Below are 16,546 nucleotides of genomic sequence, written 5' to 3'. Positions count from 1 at the left end.
ATGAATTTAAATAACGAAAAATGAAATGCAGTGATGTAACATAAATAAATGGGAAAATATATAAATTCAACTAAATTAATATGCAAAAATATTAATAAAAACAAAATGTATATTAAAAAAAAAAACAACAAACATAAAAAAATTAAAATAAAAAAATTTAAATTAAATTAAATTAATCGGAATAATAAACTAAAATTTAATTTAATTAACTTAAGCAAAATTAGATAAAAATAAGAGAAAATAAAATAATAAAGGAAATAAAATTAAATATTATTAAGTTTTATTAAAAGCCGAAACGGCAAAACCCATGAAGTACCTTAACAAAAAACGTATGAATTGGATCAAATATAAAGAACATCTTGCCAATGGACTTCCTGATATCAGGCAGTTTGAAATGGCAAATAAAAACGATATCGAAAACGCTGTCAACATGATAACGAAGACGTGTCAAAGCGCAGCACGACAATCTTGCCCCCTGACGAAAACAGGAGGTAAGCGTAAACCTTTTTGGTGGACTCCAGAAATCTCAGAACTTCGCAATCGAACTCGGAAACTCTTTAACCAATCTAAAATAACAGACGAATGGGAAGAATATCGACAATGTCTCAAAGACTTTAAGAAAGCCGTCAGAAGTGCAAAACGCACATCAAGAATTAGAGAACACTTCAGAAGTAAGCAGGCTACGCAAGATTCTTGCATCAAACCCAGTCTCTCCCAGTTTTATCATGACTCAAGATGGAACTTGGACTACTTCAACTGACCACACTCTTAGAATACTTCTAGAATCTCACTTTCCAGGCTGTGTTGCCAACTTACCTGCACTTCCCAGTACTCTTCAGAGTAATTATGGGAATAGATCAGATCTAATCAGCTCGAATAGCATCTCTACAGCAATACTAAGCTTTAAAAAATTTAAATCACCAGGTCCTGACAACATCATTCCAGCAGAACTTCAAGAAGGACTGGAAATTCTACTGCCTTGGTTAACAAGGATCTTTAACAAGTGTTTAAATCTCTCTTACCTTCCGACAATTTGGAAGAAATCGAAGGTAGTATTCATTCCGAAAACGGGGAAGCCTTCACACTGCAAACCAAACGACTTCAGGCCCATTAGCCTAACCTCTTTTTGCTTAAAGGCTTTTGAAAAAGTCTTAGATGAGCAAATCAAAACCCAACTTGATACTAAGTTGATCTCTGCCTACACTACAACATGCCTACACTAAAGGGAAATCGACTGAAACGGCACTTCATTCACTGGTGCAAACAGTGGAAACTTCCCTTCACAATAAGGAGTACTCTCTTGTCGCATTTATGGACATAGAAGGTGCTTTTAATAATATTGAACCCAACGCTATTTTGTCTGAAATTGCCAAATTGGGTATTAATTACTCCATCCGAAAGATGATCGAACAAATGCTCCAAAATAGAATAATCACTTCAGAGCTTGGGTTAAGCCGCATGAGAATGTACGCCGTCAAAGGCACTCCTCAAGGCGGAGTACTTTCACCCCTTCTCTGGAATCTCGCTGTAAACAGTTTGCTTCGAAATCTCGAAAAAGCAGGCTGCAAGGTTGTAGCCTATGCAGATGACATTGCACTCTGCGTGTCAGGCAAACACCTGAATACCCTCACTGAGCTCATGCAACGCTCAATCAATATTCTGTCAAAATGGTGCACCGAATGCGGACTAAATGCGAATCCAGCAAAGACAGATCTTGTTCTCTTCAATAGGAAACAACAATCTCCTCCACTGCAAACAATAACTTTAAAAGGGGAATCATTACTCCTATCTGATTCAGCTAAATATCTAGGAGTTATTCTAGATAGGAAGTTGAGTTGGAAATTGAACATCGAAAACAGATGTAAAAAAGCTTTCATAGCTCTCTATACTTGTAAGAAAGCTACAGGCAAAACCTGGGGTTTTTCACCTCGGATAATTTATTGGATATATATCTCGATCATCAAACCGATACTCTTCTACGGTGTGGTTGTATGGTGGACAGCACTCGAAAAACGGTGCAGAGTAGCCACAATTGATCGAGTCCAAAGAACAGCCTGCCTCCTGATAACAGGATGCTTAAGTACAACACCTACTAAGGCTCTAAATACGTTGCTTCACTTGTTCCCTATCGATCTGGCTGGCAAAGCGATTGCAGCGAAAGCAGCGACACGCATGAATGCTATATCGAAATGGAATAAGTATCTTGGCCATTCGGCCATACTGAACAGGAACACTGTTATCTCTTCCGACATAGACTATCATGTAAGTCTTCCATTACCACCCTTGCTATTCTCCTGTTCACTCCCAACTAGGGAAGAATGGAAGACAAATCTAACCGAAATCGATGGCCCGCTGATTATATATACAGATGGTTAAAAACAAGACGGCAAAGTGGGATTTGGAATCTTTTCCAAATCCCCTCACATCAATCTATCATTTAGATTACCCGACTACTGTAGCGTATTCCAAGCGGAAGTATGCGCTATCTGGTATGCTGCGAAAACTCTCTTAGAAAATAGAATATCACTAGAGGATATCCGCTTTTTCACCGACAGTCAAGCGGCCGTTCGAGCACTCAGCTCCTCTTATACCCACTCAGATGTGGTTCGATCCTGTCTCTTATCTCTTAACGAGATAAGTGTTCAGAATTCTGTCCAAGTTATCTGGATACCGGGTCACAGTGGATTCGAAGGTAACTGCAAAGCTGATGAGCTCGCAAGAGCTGGAGCTGCGCAATCAAATGTTAGTGACTTACCCACAATCCACATTCCGCTCTCAACATGTAAAATGCTCATCGATCGAGAATTTCACAGCATTGCTGATCGGAGGTGGCGAGTGGAAACTACTTGCGTTACGACCAGACAAATCTGGCCATCCTACAATCTGAAACAGACAAAAATCCTTATAAGTCTTTCGAAATACGAACTAAGGCATATAACATCTCTTATCACCGGCCACTGCCTTTTGGGCACTCACGCACGTCGGCTCGGGGTTCCTCAGAACGACCTGTGCAGATACTGCGAGGACGAAGATGAGGAAGTATCGAGCAGACATTTGCTATGCAGTTGTCCGGGTCTAGCCAGAAGTCGACTCGCTCTTCTAGGCTCTCCAACAATTGACAATCTTTCAGTACTCTCGGACCTGAAAATCGAATCTCTCATCAAATTTTCGAAACGAATTAATATCTTTGATCAAAATCTACAATAAAAATCTCGGTTAGGTGGGGAAATCATTTAAAATAATGAGCTCTAGGGCAACACAACGGACCCAACTTGCGGTCTATGTGGTACTCCGATGCGGGGTCACCCTTAAACCAACCAACCAACCAAATTCAATTAAGCTAAAAATAAATTTTAATTAAATTAATGAAAATGAAATAAAATTTAATTTAATTAAGCAAAATTAGATAAAATAAAAAAGAGAATCAAATAAAATAATACTAGGTTTTATTAAATTCAATTAAGTTAAATAAATGAGAATATAAATAAATAAAATAAAATTAATGAAAATAAAATAAAATTGTATTTAATCAAGCTAAATTAGATAAAAATAAAAGAAAATAAAATAAAAAAGAAAAAAGTAATATATATAAAATTAAATAATATTAATTTTTATTAAATAAAATTAAGTATAATACAATAAGATTATATAAAATACTAAGGTAAAAGAAAAATGAGTTAGAATGAAGTGAGATGAAATAAAATAAAATTAAATAAAGTTAATTACCTTAAATTAATTAGAATAAAAAAAAATAACGGAAAGGAAATAAAACAAAATAATGTTAAGCATAATTAAATTATACTTAAACAAATTAAAGTTAATAGGAATAGAACGAAAAAAAATTAAATTAAACAATGAAATAGAAGTAAAATAAAACTAAATTCACTTAAATTAAAAATTAGCACAAAAAATAATAAATTATATTAATTTAATTAATACCTCATTAAAATATCATTTTGATAAAATTTGCTTAAACTACTGCCGTTAGTTGTATATGCATTTGTAGATTAAATGAGATATTTCAAATACATAAAATTCATCACGTTTTCACTTGCAATTCACTTGTTATATATATGTACGTGTATAACTACAAATTTCGTCGGCTAAATTTTAGATAAACGCTTAAATCTATGCAAAAATATTAATTGCCAAAAAATTGCTACGCCTTGGCTAACTAAATTAAAAAAAAAAAAAAAACAATGAAGGCTTCGTTTCAAATTATACATATACATTATTAAACGAGCGAGTTTGTCTTATTCATGGACATAGTATGTACAAGGTGGCAGAAAATTAATCATCCTGAACTAGACAGCTGCAGTATACAAACATACAGGCAAAGGACTGCGTAAAGTTCAAAATAAAGATATCCATCACCGAAAATAATTTTTTCTTATTGAGCAAAAAAGTTATTCAAAAACAAACTTGTATGATTAATTTTGTACCACCTTGTGCATTTCGTTATCTTTTTTGTAGAAAGGTCCTAACTAAGGAGAAGGAAAAAAAGTGCAAGTAAATTTGAGCGGAACAGGAATAAGGCTGCAATTAGTGGTGCCGTAGCCATAACGCCATAGCCGCAACATTACTGCATTTGTCGATTAGTCATGCCGCAACCATAAACAGCAAATATTTAAGTAGAATTAATGACAACATTTGCATTTTACGAAATGAAGCACCATAACGGGTACCATATTTACCCACGTTTCCAACCTTCTTAGTGCGTTTCGCCATTTTTAAGTTGTTGATCTGTCAAAATTTCAACAGAAACGTTCCCACGTCGGTCGGTTTTACTGGTTACTGGAACGACACGGATTTTCATCCGGCCAAGGACTGCCACTCTAGCAGCATTTCCCGTACATTTACGGATAATGTTTCTGCTGCTACAACAACAATAACAACATTTTTGTCATAAAAATGCGGATAATTTGACACTAAATCGATTCGATTTTCGTCGTTCATTTCTAATATTCAAATTTTTATCCCAAATATCAAAGCAAATGTAAAGTATTTCACAGCTGCTTCAGGGGGAAAATCAAAATTTAATAGATACCTACGGCTAAAGTTATGGTTACGGCGTTATGGTTCGGCACCTATAATCCTTTACAGTGATGCCCATATGTTTGAACAGAACATCTGATTCCTATGGTTACGGTTACGGCTAAGCTACGGCACCACTAATCGCAGCTTAAATCTAATGAGTTCATTTTTTTTAATGCTTATATTGACGTTCCATGGTAATGCCATACTTTTTTGGTGAAGGTGTATTAAAAGCTGTGTTAAAAACTCAATTTGGTAAAAATGTGATTTAGGGCCTTTCCACACAGATATACTCGTATGTACATATAGAATGTGCTGTTAGAATGTCATTTCGTGAAAGCACAAATAATGCACCCGGTTTATTTGTTTACATTAGTAAGCTAAACGACGTTAATACTGTTGCTGTTAAAAAGTCTGCAAAAATTGCGTGTGTGCGTATGTGGGTGTGCGTTTACCACTGACACCTAATTTGTATACTCTCTCATTTTGCCTAATGTGTCGTCTCTAGCGCAGTTGCTTTTTGCTTACTACTACACTTGTACTCCTCCGTCGCCGCCGCGGCCGCAACGATAGTATCGCATGGCAAACGGTGCTGCAATGAACCAGCCGCCGCAGTCGTCGTCGCAACAGTGGGTGTTGCATGAATTATTGTATGCTTTTTAGACTGCATACCAACAGTAACACCACTACTACTGCTACCGCTACTACTACCGTTCGTATTGCTACTGAGACTTTCGCCCGTGTTGCTGGACGACGTTGCATTTAAGGGCGATTGCTTGATCGTCTTGTAACGCGCCAACACTTCGGCCGAGGTTTGTTTTAAGGTTAACGCCATTTGCCGGTGTACGCGCTCCATTAGCTCGGGCAGATCGTCCTTTGTTAGATTTGTCGTGTTGATTGGCGGCAAAGCGGTCACAATTATATTGCCCGCATTTAAAATTTTCATTTTATCATTGAGAAAACTACAATACGAACTGAAGACTACCGGCATTATGGGTATTTGCTCATCGATGGCCATGTGAAAGGCGCCTTTCTTGAAGGGATGCAATTCGCCGGTGTTGCGTCGTGTACCTTCGGGATATACCCACAATTTGATACGCTCCATCTTCACACGAGTATTCACAGCGTTGAGTGTATCGCGTGCCTTTTCGCCACGCACACGATCGATAAAAATAAGACCGGCCAGCCAGGCGGCCAAACCGAAGGGCCAAGCATAGAAGAGTTCTCGTTTGGCTACCACTGTGCATTTATTCATTACGTGCCAGATTTCGAACATACCTGTGGGAGAGGTTGAGGAATTATTAAATAGTAAATTGATATGCATTTTTTACCCAGTATATCCAATGAGCTCTGATGATTCGCCACAATTATGCAAGCCTGATCCTTTTCCAGATGTTCTTTGCCACGCAGCTCCCAGCGTAGGCCAATCAAGGTTGAGACGCGATGGCAAAAAGTGCTCGCCCAACTGCAAGTAAGAAAGTACGATATACATACATACATAAGCCAAAAATTAAATTAAAAAAAATGAGTTAATTTCAAAGTAAAATAGCGCCGATTATAATAAAAAAAATGCTTAGAAATGTATTCAGACATTTGTATGTTTTATATGCAGTACAGAATGATGAAATACAATATAACATCGATCGAAATGGAATTTTTAGAGTAAGTTTTATATGACGTAATTTTAGATGTGCTATAGGAGAGAATTAGATGACAGGTGTCTACGATGTACAGAATGCAGAGGTGTGGCCAACATTAGGCCGTTAACCGGATGAGCGATTTTGAAGGAATCAACAGATTTGCTGATGTAGCCCAAGGCGAATTGAGTACTGAAGGTGGCGCCATTAAACAACATTTTCTTTACTCTGACGTCAGCTCCCTTCGCAATACAAAACAAACGAACAAAACAAGCAAAAGTAGGAGAAATTGCATGTTTGTGCATATTCAGGGAACGGCTTGGTAATATTGTGATTACAGATTGAGATTAAAACTTAACAAACTAATACAAACGAAGTGCCGCGTGTTAAACTGTATAAGCTCAAATAATAATAATCCTCCAAATGTAGTTCGTTTGCGTTTTTATGCGGAAGACGTCGTGGTTAGAAAGGGTGTGCGTATAATTTCTTGTGTTTCCATAGCTTTCGCCTACTCTTCTTCTTCACAAACAAGTGATTCCCTCCCTTTTGTTTCTTTATTGATGAACTCGGCGAATTCGGAAGGCGCAATCTTCTTCTCTATCATTCTTGGATACAACCGATAATGTGACGGTGGTTTGTTTACGACAAAACTGAGTTTGTGTTGATGATATAAGAAAAAATCAACATACCCAACACTCAAATTAATTCGCTGCCATCTGAACAACATCGAAGTAACATTTTTTTTATTTCATACAAGACTAACACATTCTTGGTTTGCTTGTAAACAAACCGATTCATAACCTCGGCTACGTCAGACCATCAGCTGATTCTGTCAAATTCGCTGAGAGCCAGATAACGGTATGTTAGTGGCCTCACATTCTCAACTCTTTTTACTATGATAAAAATCGACATCAAATAAAAAAATATATGATAAACCAGCCCTGACAGTTTTTACAGGATGCCGACATTTTTATTTTATTTTTTACTTTCCTGAAATGCTCTCATATTAAGTGTTTAAAACCGATTGGAATAGTAGTCGTGTTTGTAATAGTTATTCCGCGCTCGTTAACGCCATAAAATGATCTATCACTCGAAAATTGTGAGAGCAAAGTGACAGCTCGATGCAAGAGAGACGGCCAGTTTGTGCTGAAGACATTTTATTTAATTAAAATTTTTATAAGCAAACAAATTTATTTTTTATGGAATCTCGCATTTTAAGCACTTTTTCCTTGTGCTGGTTTGATATTTGCAATTTAGAGTCAGAAAACGATAGAATGGAAAATTTATCGACAAAAAATATATTTATGGTAATATTATTACTAATATTTATGGTATTTTTTTTTTTGACAACACCAAAATTTGTAAACAAACTCAGCTGATATGTCTTCTTCGAATAGTTTTTGCAAGTAATGGGTAATTTTCCGTTCATTAACTTTTTGCCTTTTGCTTCTCTGTGAGAAAGAATTTTCGCTTACGCTCTATATTTGGATTGAGGGCCAGTGATGTTTAATCTTTTTACTCCACATATCGTATAATGTACACATATACATACACATATTTCGACAACGGTTGTTGACTTTTTTGTTCAATTGAATCGTATTTGTTTCTAGCCCCAATTTATTTGCCAAGCAATTGACGAAGCAAACGATACGCTCAGTTACTTATTAATTAGTAATGATTTATATGCATATGTGCGTGCATGCATACCTACATATGTATGTGTGTATGTATGTATGTATGTAGGTAAATATTAAACTGAAAATTAGTTGCAATAAATAATCGAATCAATTTCATATTTGTATGAACATTACGAGCTCGAAATAAAATTTCTGTTTTTTTTTTTGTTTGTTTTGGTTCATAACTCTTTCTCTGACGTAAAAGGTATAGACTGTAAACAGTAAATCTAATGAATGCCACTAACTGAGGTCGCTTTAAGAATTTTAATATATCGTAAAATAAACAATGAAAATCGGTAAGCTGTTAGAGGTATGTGACTAGCCAGCAAATACAGATACTAAGTGCCTCAAGTACAATGCTCGATGTTGGATTATCGCCAGTAGTGCTAACTGCACAAATTAAAAACAAAACCACGAATTTACTTTGCCATTGGACAGCTAGCGGTGGCTTGCAAAATTCCATATAATCCATTTGATAAATATAACTCACAAGTGATGGTTGGTTGGATGGTTGGTTTTAGTGGTGATTCTTCTAGAATCCAACTAGCGCTTCCGCGCCATTTTGTTGCCACATCCTCGTTACCAACTTGTTTACCAGTTATTTACGACATGACTATATCCAGTCTGTGCGGTTTAAGAACCTTATTAGATTGTTGACATCTAAGCCATACAGTTGTTCGTGACTCTCGAACAGCGGCCTGCCCAAGGTTAACATTCTGTCCTTCCATAGGGAAGTGGAAGATTGTTTCCTTTTTATCCAGTTGTTTACAACTGTGACAGTATGTGTTGTGAGGGATGCCCATTTGGGCTGCTTGTTCTCCGACAGACCAAAAGCCAGTTATGACTGGCGTTAGTCTCCAGGCATCCCTCTCACGAATGATAAAATACAAGATTCTGCCCATCAGAGAGGCATGACGTCGCCCTGGTGCAGTTGCCAGAGAGAAATGCGAAAATGTCTTTGATGTTCTGATATCTAGAGCAGAGAAAAATATATCTGTAGGTGAAAAATTTAAAACGAAAGTTATCAAAGAAGCAGTCACTAAATTTTGTAGCAGTCTTGAATTTCGTTTACTTGGTCGTAGGAGGTCGTTCGTTTATGCCCGATACTGCCCATTTTACGTGTGTTTAGTAGGTGCTCGGGCTATAGAGAACCACTTTGATAGAGTAATTTATGTTTCTTATTAGCTTGAAGACACGCACAAAACAAGGCCGGCAAGAGGAGTAATTAAAATTACAATAAACAACAACAACGTTTTGTTTCGGACAAGAAACGAAGAATTATAGGATACAAATTTTGGGGTTGGTGTCGAAATTCTGTTTGTACAAAATTCTAAAAACAAAATTCTGCTTTTTAAAATTCTGCTTTTTTAAAACTCTGCTTTTTTAAAATTCTGCTTTCTAAAATTCTGCTTTCAAAATTCTGTATTACAAAATGCTGTATTAAAATACAATGATAACAATGTTAAAGAGGTAATGTAATTATTTAATTTATTATTATTATTTTTTTTTATTATTATTCGAGATATTAAATAAAAAATAATAATAATAATTTTTTCGTCAGTTTCGATAGAATCCACAGTATTTTTGCGTAAAACTTCTTTTCGCGTGGGCGGCCTTCGGCCACGCTTTAAAAAAATAACCCTCATCAGTCCGACTCCGGCTACGCAATCCACCGTATTTTTGCGTACAACTCCTTTTCGCGTGGGCGGCCTTCGGCCTTTTCGCATTAAACATGCAGCATTTTGAAAAAGCAGAATTTTAGAAAGCAGAATTTTAAAAAGCAGAATTTTAGAAAGCAGAATTTTAATCATCCATTTGTCATCCAGAATTTTGGAAAACAGAATAATGACACGCTCCCAATATTTGGCCATCGCAAGCAAAAGGTAGGTGGGGTGTAAGGCAGCCCGTCTCCGCGTGGTGCACCCTGGGTAGCGCTAAATGATCTGCGGCGTCAACGGCCTTCGTTCTTTGGAAACCTGAACGGTGACAAGGTAGCGGATTACAGACGGAACCGTCTGCGATTGCTAGATTAGTGGCGCTGGATGGGATAGCCAGCACCAGCAAAGGGCTTTCCCTACTTTTCCTGGGGCTTCGGGGGCATCTCTTCGAGGACCCTCCACTAGGCCGAAACGGTAGGCAGGGCAGAGTAAACGGCCCTTCTCTGATCTTCGTATGGCTACCAAGATCCTGGAGCGCTATGGCGGCCAAAATGATTCTCAGTTATCTGAGAAGCATTCCCACGACAGTCGGTTCTACGTAACCGGAACGACCCGGATTTATATCCGGCCAAGGACTGTCACTTCAGCAGCATTCCTCTTATATGCACAGGGAATGTTTATGCTGCTACAACAACAACAACGGCGTAATCTCTAGGGAGGAATGGAAGAGGGTAGCGCCCGCCATCTCCGCAGTTTTTATGAGGGTAGTGAGGAAAAAACCTGCATTCTCACGTTCATTTGCCCGAATATTATAAAGTAAACAGTAAAATGAAAAAAAAATAGTAATTTTGAGATTTATTCAAAGTTGAAAATTTTGATATAGAGTTTTTGAAAATAAAATATCTTGGGCTCTTTTTGACACTTAACACTCTTTTAAAAGAAAATATAATTAAAATACTTTCGTCTGGAATTTATTTAATTTTTTTTTTAAATTTATTTTTTTGTTCAAAATGTTTGGCAAACACTTTGTTTTTTGTTTTTACTTTTAGAAAACTTTTGTTAACTTTTGCAAAACACAAGCCTCAGATTTTTTTGTTTCAATAATAAATGAGACTATGCCCAGTAATTCCTGACAGTTTCATAGTGGCATGCCCACAACTTTTCATGTAATATTTAAATACGTACAACGAACTAATACAAAATTGACAAAAATAATATAGTGATGTCCATGTATATGCTGATGACGTTCAATTATATGTTAGTTGTCCCATTAGCTGCATTGACATTTGCATAAGTAATATGAATTCTGACTTGAGCCTCACAAGCAAGTGGGCTTCTGAAAATGGGTTAATTCTTAATCCCGATAAGTCCCAATGCATCGTTATTTACAAAAAATATATCAAGCTCGATGGCTATACACAAGTCAAACTAAATGGCGCTGCGATTAAATATGTGGACAATGTTAAAAATCTAGGGGTTACATTTAATAGAACTTTGACATGGAGCAACCACATTTTTACTGTCATAGGCAAAGTTTATGGTATGCTCCGAAATTTATGGACAACTCAATATTTTACACCAGTAAACACTCGACTGCTACTAGCTAAAACGTATTTGTTACCAACGTTACTGTATGGTTGCGAGTTATATACTCCTTGTGATAGTGTGTGTCGTAGTAAGCTTAATGTTTTGTATAACAACATTGCTAGATACGTGTACTGTAAAAAACGTTATGACCATATTTCAGTATTCGCGAAAAAAATTGCTTCCGTATCCTTTAACGACTTGCTTAGGTTTAAATGTTTAGTTTTACTCCACAAGATCATAAACACTCAGAAACCCAGATACCTCAAAGATCGACTTATGCCTTTAAAGTCCTGCCGTTCGTTAAACTTAGTCCCGATGAAATACAGTTGTTTGGTGACTGAACGTCAATACTTTGTGTTCTCTGTCCGTCTCTGGAATACCTTACCTTACAAAATCAAACGTATAAAAGAAAGCTCGTGTTTCAAAAATAAATTGCTTCGCTATCTTGCCGAAAATTGCTGAATGTACTTTAAATCTCTTCCCATTAATCCCTACTCCTGCTACTACTATTTTTTACCTTACTTTCCTTTTAATACTTTCTCCAACTTATACTTCTTTACTACTATCTGTAATTTTAATTCTAATTTTAGTTTCGATTTTACTGTTAATCCGTTTATGTAAACTATTCTTAAGGTCAATCATTGTAAAAATAACCTATGGTTGTATGTTGACTTTAATAATAAATAAATAAATAAATAAAATAAATAAATAAGTTCTTGCGGGCGAAAGGAGTATGTAGCTGCGTCTCTCTTACCTCCCTAAAATTTCTCTCTTTCACTAAAAGCGCGTTAATTACACTAAAACACTTAATTGTCACCAAACAAAACTGCTGTCTGTCGCACCTTTGAACTTGTGAAACTTTCGCAGAGGTGAAGCGGTTTCAAAAACCTCCAAATGTGTCATACCACCCACCAAGAGTCAACCAACTGACCAAGAACAACATTATTATCGATTTAGTTTTGACTGCGTATAACAACGAGCGGTAAATCAAATTCCCACTACTCATGCCAGGACACATACACACACACGCTTACTTAATTATTTGTAAAATAAACACTCTGAATGCTAAGCAGCATAATCAATTTTTTTTATACTCACAGCAAATTTCGCACATCGAACGGTCGCAGCAGGAATGCCGGTATCAGGATGATGGAATTGAAGGACACAATGCCGTAGTAGATGAAAAATTTGAAGTAGTAACGAAAAATATGACTATTCTCGTAGAAGAACGGAAATGGTAAGAGTAGTAGCAAAAACAATACAAGCAACTCTATGTACGAGGTCATCGTGAAAAGGCGAATGAACACCAAATGGAGTCTGTAACCAAGTGATCGGCTTGCAAATGTATAGCTGCTTGGCGCGTTGTTGTTAATTTTATGTTTGGTGCACTGACAACTTTCGTTGTGTATATATTTATAGGTAAAAAGCTTGTATATATTTGTAATTACTTAGGTATATGAATTGTCATTATTTGTGCGGCCTTGTGTGGCTCGTTAGCAGCGTTCGCGTTCGCGGTCGATTACTATACAATACGCTTAGTGCATTTGGCCGAAATGCAGCCCCACTAATTTGCGAGTGGTTGAAACTTTTTTAGGCGTAGGGAGGTGGCTACGGCTGTCATACGCTTTTCACCCGCACACTCCTTAAGCGTAATAACTTTATTTTATTTTCATTTATTTTATTTTGTTTTACATATCTTAACACGGGTAATTTTTTTTCTAATTTATAATTTTTTGCAGGTAGTCACTTTAAGTTTTAAGTAGATTGTGCTTATATTTAGCCCTTTTAACACATACTATATATGTATGTTTGTACAGTGTGTGCCATGAATTACTGCTAGGCTGTGCGCGTCATTGTTTCCAAAATATTTAGTTGCTCTCTGAAGTTTACCTTTGATGATTGCTGTTTTGTGTTTATGAAGCTAATTTGAAAATTGTGTTTGAACAGCTGCATAATTTAAGGCCCATTAATGTTTTTATTTTTATTTTTTTTTTTGTTTTCATTATTTGGTTTATATGTCACGAAGTGCGATTTCACTTCACCTCCTATAATTAGCTTTCACTGCACTGAGTTTAATAAATCGATTTTAATTCAACTCTCTCATACTCGTACATAGTTTGTAGGTGAGAAATGCACAATATTGTTGTAGTCATAATTGTTGCACTTGTTTTTGCTGCCTAACTGTGCGTAGGATAGAAGCAACAGACCTTGTGCACACACGCGCACTTGAGAGAAACAATACAAAATAAAAACTTACGAAGATTTTTTCAAAGTTAACGGAACTTTAAAAAGTAACACAGAAAAGCATTTTTTGGTAAAAAATTCAGTACGCTCGACAAAAGCAGCACTTCAATTCCTCCAAGGTATTTAAATGTTCGTTTTTATATAGGTTTTTATGAATTCATAATATTTCAGCACTTAACCACCCCTTTGCCCCACCATTTATAGGCCCGGAGCCATTTTTTGGCATAGAAAAGGATAACTTCTCCTCTCTTATTCAGGAAGCAGAGGAAATGCAAAGAATACCATACAGGGGCAATATACCGGATTTATCGCAATAAAAATCAATTATAAGAAGCTTGGAGCAATTTAAAGATTGTATAGAATTAAATAGGAATAATTTTCGAATTATCACAGGAATTCTAACAGGACATTATAGATTGAATCACCATCCTACTAGCCTGGGAATATACTCCGATTTGAAGGTTGTGCAGCGAGGAAGATGAAACCGCCAAGCATGTGTTGGCATTGTGCCTAGAACTAATGCAGAGGCACAAGCAACTGAGTAAACATATTTTACCAGAGGAGGAAATAAAACTCAATAAAATAATACAAATTTATTGGATTACAATTTATTGAGCAAGTTGGACTTAGAGTATTTCTCTGAGCAGATGTAGGGGACACAATTGATTTTTAAAGTAGCAGTGCTAAATCCACTCATAGTAATATTAATAATGACTCAAGAATGCTCAAGCCGAACGGAGTTCTGAACTGATGCGCCTAAATCATAACACAACAAAAATGGCGGCCACAATGTGTTCTCTTCAGTCGGTTCTACATCACCGGAACTACCCAGATGTATGTTCGACTGCGGACTGTCACTCCAGCAGCATTGGAAAGTATGGGAAATGTTTGTATTGCTCCAACAATGGTAGCACCCACAACAACCGAGCACGAGGGAATTCGTATGTTGCTACACTAACAACAACCGCTGCTAACGGAAGCTCACCGAGGTTGAAGGGCGGAAAACTGTGCCAATCTACTACATCGAATGGGCTGTCATAGAAGTGTTCTCTCAAACCAACATATCTAGCAGTGTTTTCGCTTGGATCATACCCCATCGAAAAATCCGGCATCGAAGAAAGCCACTAAAGGAGTATGTAAAGCGCTAAAACAAAAGCAACAGTAACAAGAATTTCAACCAGTGCCAATTAGGTGCATAAGTGCTGCATTAAAGTGTAAGCTTGTGAGACAGGTGCATATTTTCATATACATACATACCTATTGGAGTATGTTTGTATATGCATCGAAATATTTTGATTGTTGTATACATACATGCATACGTAAAATTGCATTTACCCATCAGATTAAGCAAACGAAAATGCAAGTTACTTCCTAATACGTGATTTTTACTCAATCACATAAATCTGGACTATTTGAGAGACGCGACATACCGGCCAATTGAATGTAACAAAAAAATACAGTACACAATCACTCCCATAGCAAACCCAGTCATATTATTCACAATTGTAGAGAGACCTCCTGACGTCCGGCAACAGATTGTGTTGTTGGTGTAGCAATTTCAACGGTATGTAAATAATAAACTGGAGACTACAATGATGAGAGAGCGCAAAAAACAGCATAATAATACAACATAATAGGAGACAGAATAATGTGAAAAAAATAAATAAGTAGGGGTATAAGGATGACGCGAAAAGAAAAACTAACACAAATTCATACCCGCTATAGCAATTACCAACTATGGAAAAACTTTCAATAAAAAAGGAGACTACCGGGGTTCGAAAGGATGACATTTTGTACACATACATACATACATACGCACATATTCTCGTAAACATACATAGGTCGGTAGAGTGACAGCATGCAGCGAAAAGTGACAAAGTCTTATAGGGAAGAACACATTCAATAAACGAATTCCGCCAGATGGGAGGGTGCGGCGGTATATACATACTTATGTATGTATTCAAATGCATACTACATAGATGCATATCCGTGCATGTGCATATTTACACAGTTGTATGTAGAAGATCAAACCACAACAAAAATAAATTAGGGCACACTCTACTGTACATAGCTTTGTTCAATGGTAACACATAGTGAGAAAATTTACATGCACCAAAAAGTATAATATTCAGCTGTAAAAATTTCTCAGTATTTACATATTTGTTGTATCATTTAAATGTCGCTTTGTTTTCATTACATTTGCTAGTGCTTTTGTATAATATTCACTGTTTTTATCGATTTTTCGCACAACACGATTCTTAAATAAGTATGTATGAATATGTATACTATTATTAGTAATTTTCACACTTTTTAACGTTGCGCTAACAAATTATAAACCTTTCTTGTTTGCCACAAATTTCGTAATTGATTTAAATTAAACTGTTTCGTTATCTGCATTAGTATCGCACTCAGAACATGACATACCCACACCCGCCAAGAAGCAGCCAACAACATTGACAACATCCAACAACACCAAACGATTCCGACTGTTTATAATCAACTGATTAGCTGCAGTGTTGCCGCATCTTCGTGAAAAAATTAAGCCCAAACAAAGTCAAGAATTTAACGATATGACAGATAATAAATAAAACAGTATTTAACAAGGTGAAGTCCAAATAAACAAGACTGGCGTTCTAAAAAATAGGGCGCCATCTTTTTAATGAGTTAGTGCGTTGGAAATTACAACCCTAGCTGACTTCCAGTGAAAGCT

At 36.5% G+C, this 16,546-nt stretch overlaps 1 protein-coding gene across 9 annotated transcripts; it reads right to left on the bottom strand.

Moving 5' to 3' along the window:
- Window positions 1-5,125: 5,125 nt before the first annotated feature.
- Window positions 5,126-16,394, bottom strand: LOC128858962 (1-acyl-sn-glycerol-3-phosphate acyltransferase alpha). Of its 9 annotated transcripts, none has more exons than XM_054095581.1 (4): window positions 16,034-16,394; window positions 12,691-13,658; window positions 6,366-6,499; window positions 5,126-6,312 (listed from the first exon to the last, which is right to left on the bottom strand). In XM_054095581.1, the coding sequence occupies exons 2-4, from the start codon at window positions 12,876-12,878 to the stop codon at window positions 5,525-5,527; spliced, it is 1,110 nt and encodes a 369-aa protein (XP_053951556.1). In that variant the 5' UTR covers window positions 12,879-13,658; window positions 16,034-16,394; the 3' UTR covers window positions 5,126-5,524. The 9 variants fall into 9 exon arrangements, with proteins under 9 accessions (XP_053951556.1, XP_053951559.1, XP_053951561.1 ...); XM_054095584.1 differs by having other exon boundaries at window positions 12,691-13,653; XM_054095586.1 differs by having other exon boundaries at window positions 16,144-16,394.
- Between the last annotated feature and the right edge of the window lie 152 nt (window positions 16,395-16,546).

Source organism: Anastrepha ludens, chromosome 3, assembly GCF_028408465.1.
Source record: "Anastrepha ludens isolate Willacy chromosome 3, idAnaLude1.1, whole genome shotgun sequence".
Taxonomy (NCBI): domain Eukaryota; kingdom Metazoa; phylum Arthropoda; class Insecta; order Diptera; family Tephritidae; genus Anastrepha; species Anastrepha ludens.
This window is presented reverse-complemented; position numbering and strand designations above follow the sequence as displayed.

Bases quoted from the DNA above. Each gene is read 5' to 3' on its own strand.
- LOC128858962 (XM_054095581.1), bottom strand. From the start codon at position 12,878: ATGACCTCGTACATAGAGTTGCTTGTATTGTTTTTGCTACTACTCTTA. The intron at 6,500-12,690 runs GTGAGTATAAAA...TCTTACTTGCAG, and splicing joins TTCGATGTGCGAAATTTGCT to TTGGGCGAGCACTTTTTGCC. The intron at 6,313-6,365 runs GTAAAAAATGCA...CCTCTCCCACAG, and splicing joins GAGCTCATTGGATATACTGG to GTATGTTCGAAATCTGGCAC.